Raw genomic sequence first — 19,994 nt, 5'->3', positions numbered from 1 at the left:
TTGTCACCCTTCAGTGGCGGCCAAAGCTCATTGCCCAGAATAGGAACATTTTCCGCGTGCCCATCACTTCCTATCCCAAAGCATGTCCCAGGGCATCCTGGGATGCAGCCACCTCTGGGGTGGAGGACAACAGGCATAGTGCAGCAATGCTAACCAGCAGCAGAGGGGACTTTGGCAAATGCCCTGGGTTGACTGGCCAGGCAGAACAGACAGGGGCGTCAGGGTCTTGCCCCCCACAGGTCCCCTCCCTGGAGAGTGCATTGAGCTCAGCGTATCTGCTTGCAATGGAGGAAGGCTGGGTCGGGACTGCAGGGCTGTGAATCTAGGAATTTCATCCCTGCTGTTTGGCGCACGGGGCCACCCCCTCCAGCTGGACTCCCAGGCCCAAAGGAACCCAGCCCTCTTCTCGCTGAGCTCCTGGGTTACTGTGGCCTGCTAGGGACTGCAAGGTTTTGTTTAAATTGCATTTGTTCCTGGTTTTGCTGTTTCGTGCCGCATGAAGGGGCCCTGAAAGGGTTAAAAAAGAGAGCGGGGTGAGGGGATCTGCTCGGTTTTTCCCTTAGAAATACCAGGAGCATCACGTCTGGTTTTGCAGGACGGCTTGGAGCAGCGTAGTGCGCCTGACAGCGGGCTGTGGAATCTTTACCAAAGACCACCTTTGTCCCAAGTGTGTGTCAGGCATTGGAGTTAACCAGGGTTCACCGTGGCGAACAAACCTCACCTGGCTAAAAAATCCCCTTTCCATGGCTCCACTCTCCTGCTCTTGTGATGTCAGACAGTCGCCCGCTCCCTGCTCAGCCACGGGATAGGCAACACTTGAGCATCTCCTGTTAAAAGCCATTGCCTGACCCAGAGCTGGCTCCAGTCCCAAACCTGCCAGCCCCCTTCAGAGACCCAAACAAGGGCCCAACCCCCACCTGCTTTCAGCCCCCGTCTCTTCAGATCACTGAGTTCGTGGAGCTCTGTAATGCAGCCGTAGCCTGAGTCCGGAGCGAAACCAACAAGAGACTTTCCATTGCGGGGAGTAAGCCTGGCACGTGGGAGCACCGTTCTCCTCCTACAGCTGCGCCCATCCCGGGAGCACGCAGGGGTCTCACCCAGAGCAACTCTGAGGGTCCCTCAAGTGCAGCAACAGAGGGGTTAACCAAACCATCGGCCCCAAGGGCTTAGTCAACTGATGACTCTGCCTGATCAGGGAGCTCCATGGGCAACAGGGCAGGAACCCTAGAGTTCGGTCTCCTTTGGAGCAGATCAAGAGGTGAGGCCCAAGGGGACTACAGCTCCCAGCATGCATTGCAATCAGGCATGTCCTATGGAGGGGCGGGCTCTGACTCTGGAGTCCAGAGCTGTGGATTTGTCTCCCTGAGGGTACCCTGAGAAGCAGCAGCTCTCCAGGTTGGCTGTGGAAGGGGAGCGGGGTGGGCTGGGCTGGGAGGTCCCACCCAGGGTGAGCAGATGCCCAGGGTCTCTGGGATAGTCCAGGGGCTGCTGTGCCCTTAGAATTACAGAATCAGCTGCAGACACCAGGGGGCACCACCTGTCCCGGGGTGAGTGATGGCAGCAGGTGCAATGGCTAAGCCAGCTCCCCTGGGCTGGCAAGGAACCCGTGGCAGGGGGCTGGCGAATGGGCTACCTGCAAGCAGCAGGGAGAGGGTTAAACAGGGCTTGGCATTCCCCTTCTTTGCTCAGCGCCCCCCCCCCAAGGCTCACAGCTCCCCACGAGCCGGCCTGGCCTCTGGAGCCATGCACAGCTTTCCGGAGCCGGCGGCCGCCCCCCCAGCACCGTTAATTGCGAACAGCTGCATCTGGGAGCCAGCACAGCCGCTCGGCACTCAGGCCTAAGTGAATTAGCAGCCCCCAGAGCTGCTCCTCTTCCAATTAGTGCTGAGAACAGAGCCCTCCCCTGGGGCCCCGTAGTGCTAATAGCCTGGCAGGGAGCAGCAGGGAAAGGCCCAGCAGGTGCCCTCCAGCCCTGCCCAGTGTATTTCCCACAGCCCGTTCACTGGGCCTTTGCCCAGCTTCAGATCACCTGGGATCTGCCGGCCCCAGGTAATTACGTCATTTAAAACCTTGGTGTAATTCTCCAGCCCTTGCATGTGTCCTGGTTGGCAGCTTTGCATTTCCTTTGCTAGCTTGGGTCTCACGCAGGCAGCACCTTAGAAAATCATTCCAGCCCAGAGAGTGTGACCAAGGCAGGACAGACCGTGCTGGGGAAGAGAGGCGCCCCAGCGAACAGCATTTATCCCGGATTGAACACCTCAACTTGCAGATGAAGAGAACTGGCAGGCCCCACCGGTGAGCCCTCAACTATCCTAATGGCTTTGTGTGTGTGTGGCTGGTGGAAACTGACAGCACCATTGACTAAGGGAAGGCCCCAGCTGCAAGTTACAGAGTGAACAAATGAGTGGCAGAGCAGGGACTAGACCCCAGGAGTCCTGATTCCCAGTCAGCTGCTGCTTCCTCACGGAGCCATGGTAGCTGAACATCACCCAGCAGAAGAGAGTGAATCCAGGTGCTGCGGCCAGAGCTGCCAGGCAATTCCACACACCTGGTTCTTCAGCTCCCAGACCACCAGCCTCAGGCCTGTGAGCTAGAGGAGATCTCCTGCAGCTGCCTCCAGTAGTAGGTCTCTTGTCCTCTCTGTGGGGAGCCGTCCTGGGCACACTGCAGCGTTCCCAGCCTGGGAGATGTAGTCCAACCACGGAGCGCAGCCTATAGAAGAGAATGGGAGCATTAGCACCTGAACTACAACTCCCATGCGGCACTGCAGCAACATTGCGCTGTCTAAACATTTCACTTCCTGAAATATTTTGGCTCAGAATTTCCCACTCCCACTTCCCGACCAGCCCCACGGAGAGCCATGCAAAAAGTAAATCACCAGGCAGACTTCTGCAGGGCACCTTGCACACCATGGGGCCCAGAGCTCGGTAGCTGCCGCTCACTGCTGTGGCCATAGAAATAACAGAGTTGGATTATGCAAACGGGAATACTTTTTGAACCCTGGGTGTATCATAGTGTCTAGAACCACAGGGCTGGAAGTGCCATGGGCGATGGGATGGATCACTTGATGATTCCCTGGTCTGTTCATTCCCTCTGGGGCACCTGGCGTTGGCCACTGTGGGAAGACAGGACACTGGGCTACATGGACCTTTGGTCTGACCCTGTCTGCTGTTCCTATGTTCTTAACCCAAACATTCAATCATCACAATTAATCCTTTAGTTCTGCAAAGTACAAAAAAATGTTTCTTTAAGGCGATCTTTTAATTTGTCAGTTTCTTCCTTGATGTGCCCTGCGGGGGGGGGAAGGTCAGGCTAGGACCTCCGAGGAAAAGTTAAAACATCTGAGGATGTTCCGAGTTAAGGAAAGTAGACTGAAGGGGGGCCTGATAAGTCTTCAAATCCGCGAAGGGCTGTTCTGAAGAGTGTGATGAGTTGTTCTCCACATCCCCCGAAGGCAGGAGCAGCAGTAATGGGTTTAATCTAACCAGGGCGATTTAGGTTGGATATTAGGACAAACTCTCAGGGTGGTGCAGCTCCGGAACGGCTTCCCAGGGAAGTTGTGGAATCTCTGACGCTGGAGGGTTTTCAGACCAGGCTGGACAAACCCCTGTCAGGAATGGTCTAGGTCCTGCCTCCGCACCACGGGCTGGACTTGGTGACTTCTTGAGGTCCCCTCCAGCCCGATCCGATGAGAAAACTCTGAGAACAGCTGGGCCATGGAAGAAGCTGGGTCTGGTCTGCTCCCGCAGATCCTGCTGCAGAAAGGAGAAGAGGAAAGGCCCAGCTGCTGGGGTTCCCTGCTGGGACCTTAGAGCCCAACGGCTACCCGAGGTCACGCTAACAAGCCAGGCGGTTCAGAACAGAGACCAGGAAATGGCACAGGGTGTCATTAGCCCAGGGAACTCCCTGCCACTAGTGAGGCAAGTGGTTCGGTGAGCGATGAATAGGGCTCGGGGGTGTGTGTCATTCAGAACAGCGGCTGCAGGGCCACGGGCCAGAGTCAATTACGAGGCTGGTGTAACCGCAGGCGGGAGGGTGTGACTCCCCCAGCATGGCCCTGCGGTGCCCTAGGGCCAGAGGCAGCTCCCAGGGCCTCCCCCAGAGAAGAGCTGCTTGGCAAGATGAGCACGTGGCACATCTGCCCCCCCCCCCCCACACCTGGCAGGGAAGGGGGGAAACCCCGCCCTCCCCCCGCTACCGAGTCCCTAGAGCCTGCGCTCCTAAAGGCAGGGTGCGGGGCTCGCCTCCCCCTGCTGCCCTGAGCTCGCTTGAGCCAACGGGCTCACTCTGCAGCAGGCGGCTTGTCCTGCGCCTTGCGCGCTTGGGAAGGGAAAGGAAATTTGCACTCGGCCCCTTGCCTCGGGCCTCCATTGTTGCCCCCCGCCGGAGGAGGCCGCGCAGGGCCCGGGGCCCTGCATGGCGGGAGGGGGTGAGTGTGGTTTGCAAAGGCCGGGATCGGTACAAGGGGGGGCGCCGATCGCTGCGCGGATCCCCCCCCCGTGCAGCGGCTGCGTCGATTCCTGCCCCGCGCAATAAGCGACGCAGGGCGCAGTTTGCGGGGCCTTCGTGGGGGCGGCTGCTCTCTCCCTGCCCCATGCCCGGGCCGGGCCCTGGCAGCTCCCGGTCCCGCTCCGTGCGCTTCCCTCGCGGCCCCTGGTGTCGCCTCTTCGCCCCGGGCCGGGAGCTGCTCTTGCTAGACGCTCCCTGAGCTGTTTCAAGGCTCCCCCCGCCCCGCTCCTCCCTCCTTGCCCGAGACCCCCAAACTCCTCACAACCGGAGCAACTTTTAGCGGCTGCCCAGCCCCCCCGCCCCATGGGGCCCACCCCCTGCGCCCCTGCCCCTCTCTGCAGGGGGGTGTCCAGTGCGAGCCCCCAGCACCCTGGGGTGAGGGGCCCCCTGGAATCCCAGCTCCCGGGCTCAAGCGTTTGTTTATGTGAAGAATTTCTGAGCCCTTAAAAGGGCGATGGCTGGGGAGGAGGGAGGCGTGGGGACTGCGACCCTCCTACCACATTGGGCCTGGCAGGGGGATGCACACCCCTCGGCTCCACCCCCTTTGTGCCCCCAAGGGGAGAGCACCCGGCCAGGGGCACCCGAGATTGCAATGGGCTGGGGGCAGTTTTAGGAAAAGGCCATTGCAATAACCCCATGGCCGTGCAGGCAGGGTCCCCCGCCCCCTTTGCACAGCTCGGGGGGGGGGCGCTGTCAGATCCTGGCTGCAGCTGTGGGCCCCCCAGGAGACCCTATCTGGCGGATTGTGCTAGGAACCTGCCAGCGAGCGCTGGAGCCGGGGGAGGGGGTTCAGAGAAGAGCCTGGAGGCGAGGTGAAGAGAGTATGAATTGAGCTGAGCGGGAGGGGCCCTGGGGGCAGCTGGCGACTAGCTGGAGGGTAAAGCTAGGCCCAGGGCGGGAGGGTGAAGGTAAGAAACCCAAACGTTGGGCAGGAGCAGCTTCCAGAGGGGGAGAGGTTTGGGAATCCGACCCTGCGCTGGACGGGAGAAAGGGACCCAGGATGGCGTCTCCATCTCTCCAGGACCTTACCCACAACCCAGCCCCACAGTGCTGGGGGCTTCTTGTGCCCTTACACGTTGATGGAACAGTCACAGCCTTCCCTTCCCATTGAGGAGGAGAAAGAGGGTGGGGATGGGGGTATTCAGTGTGTCTTTGTGAGAAGAGCTTATTGAGGGGAAACCAAGTCCCCAAGGGGAGTTTTGCTTTCAGTTCCCTGTATGGTGTGGTCCGTGGTCCTTTCTCTCCAGTGGCAGTGAGTTCCACCGTCTGGGGCCAGCTCCCAGGACAGTTCTGTCTCCTGCGCTCACTAGCTTCCCCTACAGGGTGACGGTGTCACTGTTCATGGGGACCTGGCTGGCAGAAGGAGGCGTCTCTCTGGGGCCAATCCCATTGGGGCAGGTGTGAGTATCAGGACAGAGACCTTGCCCTGGTTTCTCTCACTGACCTGTGAAGAATTGTAAAACGCCGTCATGGTTTATTCCCCAAAGGCGCTGGGAGGTTCCATTATTGTTGTATATAATTTCCCCTCCTGCTTGTTTCTTAATGTGTAGGAATCTCACGTGGACTCTCCCCGCGTTGTGCTAGAGGATTGACTGGAGGTTTGCAGGGGTTGTGAGGTCGCACGCCTTAAATACACAGGCTGGAGGGGTAAATGTAACAAAGCTGCCTTTTCTCCCATGCGTTCATTGGGCATCAGAATGAAGCAGGTTGAAACAGTCTGATTAGAGCAATATCGTGGGAGTCACTAGGTGGCACCATAACATGTCCTCTCACACCTTCGCTTTCTCCGCCCGTGAGCCGTCTTTGAAGGAATGCTGCATTGGTGTGAGTTTGTGATTTCAACTCCTTTTGAAGGCAGCGGTGGCGAGCAGTAAGGCAGTTGCCCCTTTGCCTGAGTCTCTCTAACTAGAGTCAGTTCTGGGGGAAGCTGCTCCCTGGGACCGGGCACCAGTGGAGGGGCTGAAATCCCTGCAAGAGGAATTTGGCTGTGTATCCTTTGTGACCACCTCTGTTCCAGGACTGGTTCAGGTAGTGTTTAAAACAACAACAAAAAACAAGTTTTGGTTTCGCTGATTCCTCTTCCCATGAGAAGCCAGCCAGCAAGGCCTCAGCAGATGGACGACAATAATAAAAATCTCATCCCATTCCAGTTGCTCAGAATCTAAACAGATGGAGGAGTGAGGAGGGGAAACTGAGGCAGAGATGGAGAAGTGACTGGCTCAAGTCACCCAGTAGGTTAATGGCAGAGATGGGGGTATTGTCAGGATCTCTTGAGCCCTAGGGTAGTGCCCAATTCACTGGACCATTCCCTATACTTAGTTACTGTAATACTTGTGATACTGACTTCCTTTGTAAAGTGTTTTTAGATCTGCTGATAAAACACTAAATAAGAACTAGGTATTTATCATTATTGTGACTGACTCGTGCTCTGGCCGTACATTACTTACTGCAAGGCTCCCAACTGAGTATGAAACTACCCGATCTACGTTCAGAATACTTAACGGGTTTCAAATCATTTTACATTGAATTTTCAAAGGTTTGTCCTTGCTTTTCTGGGGTTCCCAGGCCACAAGGGGCCATTCTGACAGCTGTAGCCCAGGCCAGAGAACTTCCCCGCAGGAATTCCCAAGCACAGCTTTTAGCAAACCAGCCAGTCTTCAGTTAAAAACTGTCCGTGATGAAGAATCCACCCAGGGCCGGCTCCAGGCACCAGCCAAGCAAGCTGGTGCTTGGGGCGGCAGATTGAACGAGGCGGCATTTCGCCCAATCCTAGGGCGGCACGGCCACTTTTGTTGTTGTTGTTGTTCCGCTCCGGCTGCCCTGTAGGGGGCGGCGGCGCGGAGGACCGGAGCACCCTGCAGCAAGCCCGGCAGGGCAGTCCTCGTCCTTCCCTCCCAGCCGACTGGAGCGGAGCCCTCCTGGCAGGCGGCGTGGTGCAGCGGGAGGGGCCGTGTGGCCATGCGCCGCTGTAGCCCTGGCCGCCCCCCTTCTCTCTCTCTCCCGCCCGCTCCCTCCCCCTCCCCCCCGCTAGCCGATCCCCCTGCACCCGCGCTCCGGCCGCGCCGCAGGGTTTTTGTTTTTGTTTTGCTTTTCCGTTCTGGCCACCCCGTGTTTTTTGCTTGGGGCGGCCAAAAAGCCAGAGCCGGCCCTGAATCCACCACACCCCTTGGTAAATTGTTCCAGTGGTGAATTACTCTCATCTTTCAGAACATGCGCCTTCTTTCCAGGCCGAATGTGTCTCGCTTCAACATCCAGCCATTGGGTCGTGCTAGACTTGTCTCTACTAGACTGACGAGCCCGTTGTTAAATATTTGTTTCCCACGTAGACACTTATAGACTGTGATCAAGTCACCCCTTAACCGTCTTTGTTACGCTACATAGGCTGAGCTCTGTGACTGTCTCGCCGTAAGACAGGATCTCTGACCCTTTCATCATTCTCCTGGCTCTTCTCGGACCCCTCCCCAATTGATCAACCTCCTTCTTGAACTGTGGGCCCCAGAACCGGACGCAGGGTTCCAGCAGCGTCGCACCAGGGCCAAACACAGAGGTAAAGTAACTCCCTGCTCCTCCTCGAGAGTCCCCTGTTTGTGCATCCCAGGATCGCATCAGCCCTTTTGGCCACAGGGTCACACTGGGAGCTCGTGTTCAGCGGATTTTGCACCATGACTCCCAAATCTATTTTGAAATCACTGCTTCCCTAGAGAGAGGCCCCCATCCTGTGAGTACGCTCTGCACTCTGTGTTCCTAGATGTTCACATTTACAGAGAGGTTGTTGGCTGGAGCCCAGTTTACCAAGCGATCCAGCTCCCTCTGGGTCAGTGACCTGTCCTCTTCCTTATGTACCCCGCCCCCGTCTTTTTTAGTGTCCTCTGCACACTTTATCAGGGATGATTTTATGTTTTCTTCCAGGCCATTGATAAAAATGTTAAATCGTGCAGGGTCAAGAATGGATCCCTGCAGGACCCCCTTAGAAACACACCTACTCAATGACGATTCCCTGTTTACAATTACATTTTGAGACCTCTCCGTTAGCCAGTTTTCAATCCCTTTGAAGTGTGATGTGTTCATTTTATATCATTCTAGTATTTTAATCAAAATGTTGTGCAGTACCAAATCAACGTCTTACAGAAGTCTGTCTATTACATCAACACTGGTACCCGTATCAACCAAATTTATAATCTCATCACACATCCACACACAAATCAAGTTTGCCTGACAGGATCTATTTTCAAAATTGTTAGCTATTCACTTAAAAAGAAATTGATTGTAGGGGCAGTAGCTGTCTTTTTGCTCTGTGTTTGTACAGCACCTGGCGTAGTGCTTTCTGGGTCCATGACTGGGCCCTAGGCCCTGCAGTAAGAAGTAATACCAATAATATCAAGAACTAAAGAGGATACTAGCTTAGGAGGCATTGCAAATATCACTGAGGGCAGCAAAAGGGTGCGACAAAGATTTGAAACGCAGGAGGAAAATAAAATGAGGAGAGCTGGTTGAAAAACGAAAGGAGGGAGGGTTAGGGGGACATTTCAGTGAAATTGTTTTTAAAAAGTTTGTCTCAATCGAACCTTTTTTGATTTTTTCAGCATAAATTCAAACACCCAAATATTTTTGCCAAAGAAGAAAATATTGCTATTTGGAAGTGCTGCTGTGGTGCCTCATGGGAGTTGTAGTTTGCATGTCTCATGCGTCCATTCTCCTCCATGGGCTGGGCTCCTTGATTGGACTACATCTCCCATGGTGCACCATCTCTTGATCGCGCCTCTTGGAGAGGGGAGTGCATCATGGAAGCCTATAGTCACGGTGCATCATGGGAAATGTAGTTTTGGCCAGGGAGTCTGGCCTATAGAACAGAAAGGGGAGATGATGTAACTGAACTACAACTCCCATTAGGTATGGTGGCAGTGTTTTCAAGTCAAAACACTGAGGTTTTCAGTGGAAATTTTTTGTTTGTTTGTTTTTACAAAGAAATACAATTTCCCTCTGAAAGCAGGCACTTTTACTAAGAAAAAAAAAAGTCAAACCCCCAATTTTCTGTTGAAAAACAATTTTGACAGACATTTTTCAACCAGTCTTAAAAATGAGATTCAGCTTGTGGGAAACTGTTGTTCAGAGCCCACAACAAATATAGAGGGGAGTTGGGAGAACGGTGCGTTGCGAGAAATGGTTAAAAGGGAAAGCTCTGTCCAGCGTTGTTAAAAGCTGGAGAACACGGTGAGCAGAGAGCTGCTGGAAGGAGGGTCAAGCCCCGGAGAAAGAGGAGTTATTTAGGGTTGCTCCTGGGGATCTAGATAAGAGAAATGGGATGAAATGACAATGGGAAACATCAGCTGAATGTCGGGGAAGCTTCTGATGGTGCAATCCATGGGGCTGTGGGATCAGCTCACCGAGGAAGGGATGGGGTATTTAAAACCGGACTGGACGTTGCTCTAGGAAATATACAATAGGGCCCAGAGTGAGGACTGGAGAGAACCTGATGGTCCTTTTCCATGACTAGTTTCTCTGATTCTCTCTGGAGGATGTTTTGTTTTCTGTGGGCAGATAAATCTGTGGTGATCTCGCTGTCTGGTCTGTCCAAAACAATATCCCTGCTTGGAAAATTATCCCTCGGATACAAGCCGGCGAAATTGCCCAGCAATGAAAGTGACAGACACCCTGAATGAAGGAAAAGCAGTTGGTGGCTAGTTCAAATAGTTGTGCACCTGAACAATTTTACACCCGAGAGTAACCCCGGGGGGCTCCAGGCAGGGGTCGGGGTCCGTTTCTGGGATCTGAGCCACACAGAGTCTCTGCTAGCAGTGTATGTCTGAAGCCTGAAATGAACACAAGCGCATTTATTGCTGTGGGAAACGCCTACGGACATGGCAGGCTATTGAGTGCGTTTGTGTGAACCTCTCGAACGTGTTTATTTCAACACGCAGCCCCGTCAAATATCTGTTTAAAGGGGAAAAACCCAAAGCCACGAATTACAAAACCCATTGTTAATGCAACGGTCGGGAGCAGTCCGGATCTTCAAGCCGAGGGGGGGCAAATCCTGCTGTCAGCTGTAATAGCTCAAATCGGAAATATCTTCACTCCAGATTTACAAGGCAGAATGTAAACGTTGCCTCCCAGCAATGCACCTCAGCCAGGTAGCACAGGCTCTGTCTTAAGGCATGAATGGAACAATCACAACACATACTCCGTCCACCCCCAGCTGCTGTGGGATCCATACAAGGCGTGATGCTTGTCACGGCTCCGCATTCGCACAGGGTTGCAGTGTCTCGGATACCCCCAGGGTATGTCTACAGTGCAGTGTAAGCCCGGGCTCAGACCCAGCTCGAGCCAAACCTCTCTTCCGTCCACACACGCACCTGTCTGACGTGGGAAGTGGAAAGGTACATGCGGGCCGCAGCGCGGGAGGAGAGCCGTGCGGGCCGCAGCGCGGGAGGAGAGCCGTGCGGGCCGCAGCGCGGGAGGAGAGCCGTGCAGCGCATTTCTTGGAGCAGGACAGGCGCTCGAGGGAGATAAGCGCGCAGAAGGAAGATTTGTTGGAGAGGCTGCGAGCATGAATAGCCGTGATAGTTCCGGCAACTGCTTCACCCTGACCACGTCCGACAGACCAGGAATGCATTGGACAAGAATATAATTGGGTCGCCCGTGCAGTTGGACAGAACAAACATGCCCCCTGCAGTCCTCCGCTCCCAAGTGCGTGCTACTCGTGGTGGGAAAGGAAAGGAGAACGGGGGCCCAGGGGACACGCAGACGTAGGGGATGTATTGGGTTTGCACTGATTGCACGGTTTTTCCATCGTTCCATGTTCGTTACATGGGTTCTTTTATTACTGGTTTTGGTGGTTTCGTGGCAGCTGGCCGCCAGTCAGGCCTTCAGCACTGGTTTGTCGTCACACAGGCATGTTAACAGAGAGAGGCTTTAATTTCGTTGCAAACGTTTCTTACCATCACATCATGACATGTGTAATTCAAGGGTTAAAGATAAAGCCGTGAGAGGGCACAGCTGGGAAGCTGCGTCCTGGCTCAATTTCTCAATACATCTTTCAGATCAATCCACGAATACTGGAAATCCACACTTCCTGTCCCACAGTCCACCGCCTGCCCAGTCTACGAGCTGTCATTTCAGCCCTAATTAAAAATTCATGACCATCAATCCCCCCCATTCCTAGCATCCAGTGATAATGCTTCCTCTCCTGTTAGCATTGCTGTGCCAATACATTCATAAACTTACTGTTCTCCCTCTTCCAGTGGCCCGGGCAAGGCTATAAGGGGGGTTCACTCGGCACCCCTGATTTCTCTTGCACATTTTCATCCTGCCTCAGCTGTGCATTGTCTGGCTGAGTGTACTGGCTCCACAGTCCATCACTGTCATAGGGCCGCTCAGGGGCCCATGGTTCACCGTGGGATTCACACAGCCCTGACATGCCCCAGTAATACAGATCGCATTGGTGACCCTGGAGTCCAAATGTGTCTGTAGACAGCGCCAGCAGGATTTCAGTCGGCCAAGCGCCCGTTCACCACCATTCTGCACCTGCTGAGAGTGTCATCAAACCTTCCTTTGCCAGGGCCTCGGAGATCAGGAAATGATTCCATAAGCCACAGCAAAAGAGGGTACATGGGGTCCCCTAGAATAACCGTGGGGGGAGTTTCCCCATTTATGACAGTCACTTGGTGGGAACAGCCCGGGTCTGCATGCTGACGGGATCCCACCAGTCTGTGTTTGGGGCCGGGCTCCAGAGGCGCTGAAGGGGTGTCAGTTCAGGTCCATCACATCTGTCTCATCCTCCGACAGGTGCCTTTGGCAGGCCAGGAAATGCCGCCGAAATGTTCGCCGCCCGCTTCCTGACGCAGCAGGGAAAGCACCAGCAATGGTACTGTGGCCAGGAGTGCGCAGACCCAACCGACGGCTCGGCTGCCACCACTGCCGGTAAAGCGCTACGGGATGGAGGGTCAGTTTCCCCGCCATGCACGAGGAGCAAAGGGCGAAAGTGGCTACTGCTGGGGAGGGCGCTAGCAAGCCTGGGTTAGGCCGGTTCGACGGGTCTGTGTGGTGCAGTGTGGACGCGAGAGCACGGGTGCAGGAACTGTAAATCCGGGGTCACTGAGCAGTGTGGATGCCCCAGCACAGGCTTGTAACCACCAGACTTGAGCTCCCCAGACCCTGGCTTATGCTGCAGTGTAGATACCCCTAGGGACTGGCTGGGAGGACAAGAGCTGGGGGCAGAAAGCCACTCGCTGAGACCAGTTACTGGGGACTCTTTTCTCCTGAACAGGGAGATGCTTTACTGCTCTGGCCTGTTAGCGCTGGATCCAAGCACTTTTCTCCCACCCTCCCTCCCTTTTTTTTGGTGGTGGTCAGATTTGGGGGGTCACTTAAAAAATTCTCTTCTCCGTCCCCCACCAGACAAGGGGAGGGAAGGGTGGAGAGGGGCGGGACTAGGCATTTGCTCCTCCCCTGGTGTTTAAGAAGGGGCCAGAGTTGCATGTCCTGGAGCAGGGGCTGGGTGGGAAGGGATGGCCGGGGCGCATGGAGCTCGGTCGTAGCCTGGCTCTGGGGAAGGCCTGACCCCAGTCGGCTCCACTCGGAGCTCCAGGGCCTTGGTAGTTCCTAAAAAAGGGCCACATTGCCGCCACCCTGCTGTGTTCATCCTGACACAAGGACTTGGATCCCCCATTGCCTGTGTGTGAAGGGGACCCTCAGGCCTCTGCTCAGGCTGGGGGTGAGAGGGTGTGTGGGGGGGGGGGGGGGGGGGGTTAAACCCGTTGGCCCAGCTACATTCCAACTCCTCATCAAATGGAACAGGCTGGAACCCCCCTCCAGTGACAGTCCGGACACACTCTTCTTCCCTCCCTGTCCTACACTGTTGTGTGGCTGTTGTGTCCCATCCCAGAAACGGAATCACTTACTGCAGAGGTGCTGCCTGGACAAACAGCGCTAGTGCCCCACCCCAGAAGTGGCTGCATCTCAGCACCAGGTAAGCAAGCCTTGTCTAAACAGCTGCCCTGACCCACCCCAGAGTTGGCTGCATTTCAGGGCTGGACAAAAGCAATTCCGCTCTGCCGGATATGCGCGGGGTTGGTCATGGGTTGGATTCGGGGGCATTTCAGGGACCCGGGTGGCTGGGGCGCAGTGTAGTGTGCCCGAGTGACTCACCGGGGAAGTGTGGGGGGAAAGGGGGATCTCCTTCCCACCTTGGCAGCCGGCGCGCCCCGTACCATCGCCCTTTTAAGGGGTTCCTTGAAACCGCGTCCGGGTTCCATGTTTGTAGCAGAAATTGTGAAGAGGAAACTCCATGTTGTAACAAAGTTTCCTCCGCGGGCGTCTCTTTCTCTCTCCCCCTTTTTTGTTTTTCTCCCCCCCCCCATTTTCCCCTCCCCCTTTTTTTCTTTTTTTGGGGGGGCAATTTCCCCCCCCTCCCCGCCGCCCGATCCGCCCCCGAAGTAACTCCTGGAGGATCGGAGCGCGGCGGGAGGAGCTTGCGGAGGAGGGACCCCCCCGGCCAACACTTCTGGTCTAATGGACAGTCAGTCCATTATCACCCAGGTTAGCAAGGAAGAGGTGAACACCCCTCTGCAGGAGAAAGGTAACTGCACCCCCGGCGTGGGGCAGCGTCGCGTGCTTTTCACCCCAACCCCCCCCCCAATAAATGGCCTTGTGCAAAGCACTAATCCGGGGGGGGGGGGCTGTGCATGCGACCCCCGCGGCCTCCGGTCGCCTCTGGGTCGGGTGCCTACAATCAAAACAGAAGCCGGTGCCTGCTGCAGGGGGCTTGTCCCGCCGCGCTCGGCGCTGTCTGTACTGCCCTGGGCGAGCCCCGGGTGTTCCCCACCGCGCCCCGACGGGGGGGCCGAGCGACCCAAAGCTCTGGCTGTTGGGGGCATGGGGCGAGGGCGGGGCGGTTGCAAACACAGGGCTGGGGGGGGGGCAGGAGTTTCTGCCCAACAGCCTCCCCCCCCGCGTGGGTTGGTTTTGAAGCGCCCCAAGCGCCCGGGTTTGTTTTCAAATGTTGCTTTTCTGCCCCCTGGATCCAGGGAGGCTTCTCAGGCCAGGTCAGCTGGGGTCAGGGCATGGGGGCGAGGGGGGGGAGATCTGCAGCCAGGGGCCCGGCCCCTGCCCCACTCCAGCCTCCTGGACTCTGCCCTGGGGTTTGCCCAGTCTGCACAGGGCTCGCCAGGTCCTGGCAGGGGGGTGGTGAAGGGTGTGCATGGCTGGGGGGTGGTTGGGCTGGGCACGGGGCCGGGCACAGATCCCTGCCTGCTGGAGGTCTTTGAGCCACGCTTGGGGGTCTCTGGCCCCGGTGGGGCTGGCTGATTCCCGAGGGAGAGGGGGTTTGATTGGAGGATCGCACGGGTGCTCCTCAGGGCCCAGTTGTGGGAGGTGGGTTTCTGACAGGACTGACACTGCCTTGTGGAAATAACCTGACCCCTGCCTGGCATCCCAGCGCTGGGGTCGGGGTGGAGGGAAGGGGCCATCGGTGCAACCTGCCAGAGAGCCTGGAGCCCCCGTCTGCTGCTGCTGCCTGGGCACTTCTAGGGGTCTCTGCGCGGGGCCAACCGCAGCGGGGAGGGGTGAGAGGCTGCTGCAGTCCCCTTCGGGGCAATGAGTCCGGCGCGGTCTCAGCCGGGCTCCTCCGATGTCTCCCCAGCCTGGCACCCCGGTGGGCCAGACCATTGCCCGGGCACCGGCTGGGGACGCTCGCAGAGAGAGGGCAAGGGCCAGGTTCTGATCTCGGCTCCGCCAGGGTGAATCCGGAACAACTGCCCCAGACGGACACCAGGGGATTGGTCTGGATTCGCCCAGCCCAGCGGAGCCGAGATCAGAACCTGCCCCTCGGGCGGCAGGTCGCTGTGGATTGGGACCTCGTTAGGGGAGGGGCTCACCCTGGGTGGGGGAGGGGCTTGCCCTGGGTGAGGAAGGCAAGGCCTGAGGTGCTGGGGCAGTTTCAGGTTCGGAGGAGCTGTCTCCAGTGGGGCCTGGTGAACGGGGTGTTGCCCTGATGCTGGGCTCTGGATTGGAGGACGTTGGGGCTGGGGCGGGGTGGGGGGTCTTACTGCCTGTATCTTAACGGGAGTCAGTCCAACCCAGTGACCCCCATCCCCACGTAAAATGCACATCCCGATGCCCCAGGGAACAGAGGCGGGGCAGGAGTCTAGGAAGTGGACCCAGCCTGGCTTCCACGGCCCGGCCGTAGGCGTTTTGTCCAGCACCAGCGAAGCGCTCCCCGGGGTGGGCAGGGGCTGTTCCATCACAGGATGTTTTCACCCCCGCAGCACAGAGGGGGAATCGAGGCAGCGAGGAGAGGGACGCCTGGCAGAGCGGGGATTGAACCTGGGTCCCGCCGAGTCCCGGGCTGCTAGGCCCTGCCACCTCCCTCAGCCCTGCGCAGTCCTGCCCGGTGGCTCTTCTGTGCCCGGGGGCGGGGAGCAGCTGTTGGCCGGGCGGGGTCTCCTACCCTGACTTGGAGATTGACAGCTGTCAGTCACGCTGACCCGCTGGGAGCTAGGGGTGTTGGGAGCTTTCTGCTTCTCCTCTCAGCGGCCCCATGGCCCGGTCTGAGCCCCCTGCCCCCACCCGTAACCTCCAGCCCCCTGGGTCCTGTGATGCCAACGAAAAGGTGGTTGAGCGGCAAGGGGGGAGGAAGGCAACTGTGCCCCAGCGCCCCCTGCTGGGGGATAGAGATCGCCCCTCTTCCCCCCCCCCAGGGATCATACTTGTGTGCAGCCCCCCAGTCAGGGTAACAGTGCCGGCATCGCATCCCTTCGGCCTGCAGCCCTGACGCTGTCCCGACGGCACGTCTGCGCTGGGATCCCAGCCCCCGGCGTCCATAGGGACTGAGCCGGAACAGCCAGAGCGGCGGCTGAAATGCCAGCCTGGGCCAGGCCAGAGGCAGGGAGAGAGGCAGGGACTTGCTCGAGGTTTCAGAGGGAGCAGGGGCCTGGAGGAACCGCAGTAACAGCTGGGGAGCTGGACCCCCCCGTCCCCCTCTGCCTGAGCGCTCAGCCCTGGGGAGCTAGAACCCCCCCCATCTCCCTCTGCCTGAACGCTCAGCCCTGGGGAGCTAGAAACCCCCCCCCATCCCCCTCTGCCTAAGCGCTCAGCCCTGGGGAGCTGCGGGGCGGATCTTCTGGGGGAACAAGTGAAATGAGTTTGCTGGGTCTTGGCCTGGTCCCTAGTAGAGGGTGAGTCCACAGCACAACTGCTGCTGGGTTCAGCGCTACTGACTGGTTTCTGTACAGGCAGGGCCCAGGGCTGGGCTGGCAGGGGCTGCGGGTCAGGAGTGAGGGGCACTGGCAGAGCTGTGGGAGGGGGAGCCCAGGGCTGAGCTGGCAGGGGCTGCGGGTCGGGAGTGAGGGGCACCGGCAGAGCCAGGAGGAACGGGAGCTCCCAGTGACTGACCATGTTGTGCTGGGTTTGTTGTTGTCAGTTCAGCTCCTCGGGGGTCGGCGTCATCTCACCGCAAGCAGCAGAGCGGTCAGGGACTGAATGCTCCGTAGAGACTGGAGGGGGGGGTGTCTCCCCAGAGCAGAGGAGAAGCATGGGGCAGGGGCGGGGGTGGGGAAGAGGGACGCTTGCCTAGATGCTCCTGGATCTATTCTATGGGCAGACAGAGGGGTCATTTTCCAGGCCTGTGAATGGGAAAATGCCGGTGAAACTCCTACAATTGGCAGCCTCTGCGTGGCGGAGGGAGGGGAAGGGGAATGAACGCAGACAAACTTCTCCCCCTTGGTGTCAATCCCAGAGCCGATAATCCAGATTCTGTGCAATATTTTAGCTTAACACGTGGCTCGGTATGTGTCAGGGCTGCCCCCTGCTGGCTGGAGTCAGAGCTGTTGACTTGTGTGTCATACACCTATACTGCTAGCCGCCCCTGGGGAGTCTCCTTCAGCTCTGGCGGCAGGGAGCTGAGCTGGCCAAGGCGGGGAGGTGAGTCTGTGCCTGCTTCTGCTGCGAAGTCCTGCGTGTCGCGGGCTGGCTGCAGCCTCCGTGTCCTTCGGCGTTAGCCTTGGTGCTGCGAAGAGCTCTGGGCGGTTTGTCTGGGAGCACAGGCCTGGGCGCAGGGGCAAGGAAACCCAGCCTGAACATGCCCCATGTGCTGAGATCAACTGCGGCTCTCCTGAGGGGCTGCTGCTAGCCACCGGCCTGGACAGCTGGGGGGCAGCTGGGCGTGTTCTGGGGGCTCTCAGCCGTGCTGACCGACCGCGTGGCTGGGGGGAGACCCTGGCTGTTCGCCCTGCAGGTTTAGTCCAGGCTGAAACGCTGCTGGAGCTTGTTACAATCGCAGCGTCCTGGGAGCCTCCACAAGGAGGTGGGAAGTGGCCTGTTCCCTGCCCCCAGGATTCTCCAGTTTCTGGGGCGCTGGTCGGTCAGTGTCTCGCCCGCCCGTGGGAGTTTTCTACCCCTTCCGGGGGGGGGGGGGGGGGCTCCGCACTCTCGAGATCTCGCTCTCAGAGGCCTTCTTCACCTCGGTCTATTTCACCCCCCTCCTGCTCCCTGTCCTTGAACGGGCCCCCCTGACACCCCCTGAATGTTTCTGCCTCTGTCTATCCACCCACCAAGTCAAGCACCTTTCCCACGGCCCCTTCCCTGGGCTCCGCCCACGCCGGATCATGCTGCTTCACGGGGGGGCGGGCCTGTAACCCGCCGGCCAATGAGCATCCTGGAAACAATCAGCGCTCATTCTGATTGGTCAGTTTTCTGCCCATCAGCGTTCCTCCCACACCACTGGCTGTGGGTGGCTGTCTGCAATGAATTAACTAACAAACTGCGGGGGAGGCGTTTTGGGGGCTCCGCCCACAGTGCCAGATTGGCTTCAAACCATCAGAGGTTGCGCTGACCTTTGTCATCAGTAGGGTTCAGAGTCATGAACATTGTGGGATGAACGGGAGCGTTCGCGCTCCTCCCAGGGCCACCATCCGTCTGCAGCCTCGGGCACATGCTGCAGCCCAAGAACAGGGGAAACTTATCTAGAACTTGTAAGGAGCTCGCAGTTTCTGCCAGGACAGAGGTGGCAGCCGGAGGAGCTGGTCCCTGCTCCCCAGACTCGCTGCAGGGAACCCCTGAAGCAGTTCTGCCGTGTTATCTGCGTGCCTGGGGGAAGGGGTCAGGGACACACCTTTGGCAGCAGCTGCCCCTGGGGAAGCTGAGCAGAGAGAGGCGTCACTGGCGCTTGTGGGGTCTGACTGGGCTGGACGCGGGGAGGGGGGGGTACACTTCAGTTTTCGGCTCAGCAGCAGAAAGGCCCCGGAGCTGGGGCTCAGGGCGGGCACAGGCTGGGGTGGATCTCTGGGCACAAGAAGGGTGAACCCCCTGCAAACGGGGCAGCGGTGGGCATGGAAGCCGGAGGAGGCCGAGCACAGAGGAGAGGCTGGAGATGGGGGGAGGGCAGAAGCCATTGTCGCTAGGCTGGGCACAGAGCTGGCACCAGCCTGTACCGGCTGCCAAGGCCGAGTCCCTGGCACTTCTGAAGGGAGCTGGAGCTGAGCCAGGCCTGAAGGTCAGAAAGGGGCCTGTGCAACCAACCTGCTGGCCTGTCCCTTCCTTCCCCCTCCTGCCCTGGCCTCTCCCTGACCTCCCGCGTGAACCATGGCTGCCCTCGCTCCGCGCCCACTGGCATGTGACCGTCCGCCCGCCCTGGACATGCAGCCACCTCTGGGGAAGGGGGGATGCGGCAGCTGCCGCACGAGAGCTCAGGCTGGGGAGCGAGCGGGGACGGAGGGGGCAGAACGGAGCTTTGCCGGGCGGAGCCCTGGGGCAGGACAGGGCTGGGGCGCGGTGCATGGCAGGGGCCGGTCCTTCGGGGTAGAGGCGAAACTGGGCTCCCTCCCCTGGTGGTTGCTGGGGGTACAGAGAACCTGGCGTCTCCCCCATGCCCCTGGGTGAGTGCACCGTAGCCCAGACCCTCGGCCGGGCCCAGCTCCCCGCGGAGTAAAGCAGAGACCCACCCCAGCCTCGTCGGGGGACGGTCTGTAGCCAGCCGGCAGCAGCTCAACTGCGGCACTGGTGGCAAAACCGGGGGCTCCGTCTCCCCTGAGCCGGGCACGGCCGCTGGGGCTGGGCTAGCAGGGGGCTGTGGGTCGGGAGTGAGGGGCACCGACAGAGCTGGGGGGGGGAGAGAGCAGGGCTGGGCTAGCAGGGGCTGCGGGTCGGGAGTGAGGGGCCCCGGCAGAGCCTGGGGGAGCCCAGGGCTGGGCTGGCAGGGGCTGCGGGTCGGGAGTGAGGGGCACCAGCAGATCTGGGGGGAGCCCAGGGCTGGGCTGGCAGGGGGCTGCGGGTCGGGCCCCGGCACAGCTGGAGATGGGGAGTGCAGGGCTGGGATAACAGCTCTGCCGGGGTCCCTCACTCCCGACCCGCAACCCTGAGCCCCAGACTCCCAGGGTTCTCTTGAGCAGGGTTCCCGGCCCTGTTTGTTGTGGGGGGGGGGCGCTCTGGTCCTTGGGATCAAAGGTCGAAATCATTTCCCATGGCCCATGGAGCTCCGTGGGGGGGGCAGTAGG

At 58.6% G+C, this 19,994-nt stretch overlaps 1 protein-coding gene and 1 long non-coding RNA gene across 2 annotated transcripts in view; both read left to right on the top strand.

The window, feature by feature from the left end:
* The first annotated feature begins 4,114 nt into the window (after positions 1-4,114).
* On the top strand, positions 4,115-13,580 carry LOC117884815. Its single transcript, XR_004647667.1, has 3 exons — positions 4,115-4,429; positions 12,292-12,426; positions 13,303-13,580. It is a non-coding gene; the product is annotated as an uncharacterized LOC117884815 (long non-coding RNA).
* Positions 13,581-13,766: 186 nt separating this feature from the next.
* Positions 13,767-19,994, top strand: part of CTDSP1 (CTD small phosphatase 1) — a 26,225-nt gene continuing 19,997 nt past the window's right edge. The window contains 1 exon segment of the mRNA XM_034785633.1: positions 13,767-14,083. Within this exon segment, the coding sequence (XP_034641524.1) occupies positions 14,017-14,083 (67 nt within the window). The 5' untranslated portion in view covers positions 13,767-14,016.

Source organism: Trachemys scripta, chromosome 11 (genome assembly GCF_013100865.1).
Source record: "Trachemys scripta elegans isolate TJP31775 chromosome 11, CAS_Tse_1.0, whole genome shotgun sequence".
Lineage (NCBI taxonomy): Eukaryota > Metazoa > Chordata > Testudines > Emydidae > Trachemys > Trachemys scripta.
Note: the sequence above shows the minus strand (reverse complement) of the source record. Positions and strands in the feature narration are given on the sequence as shown.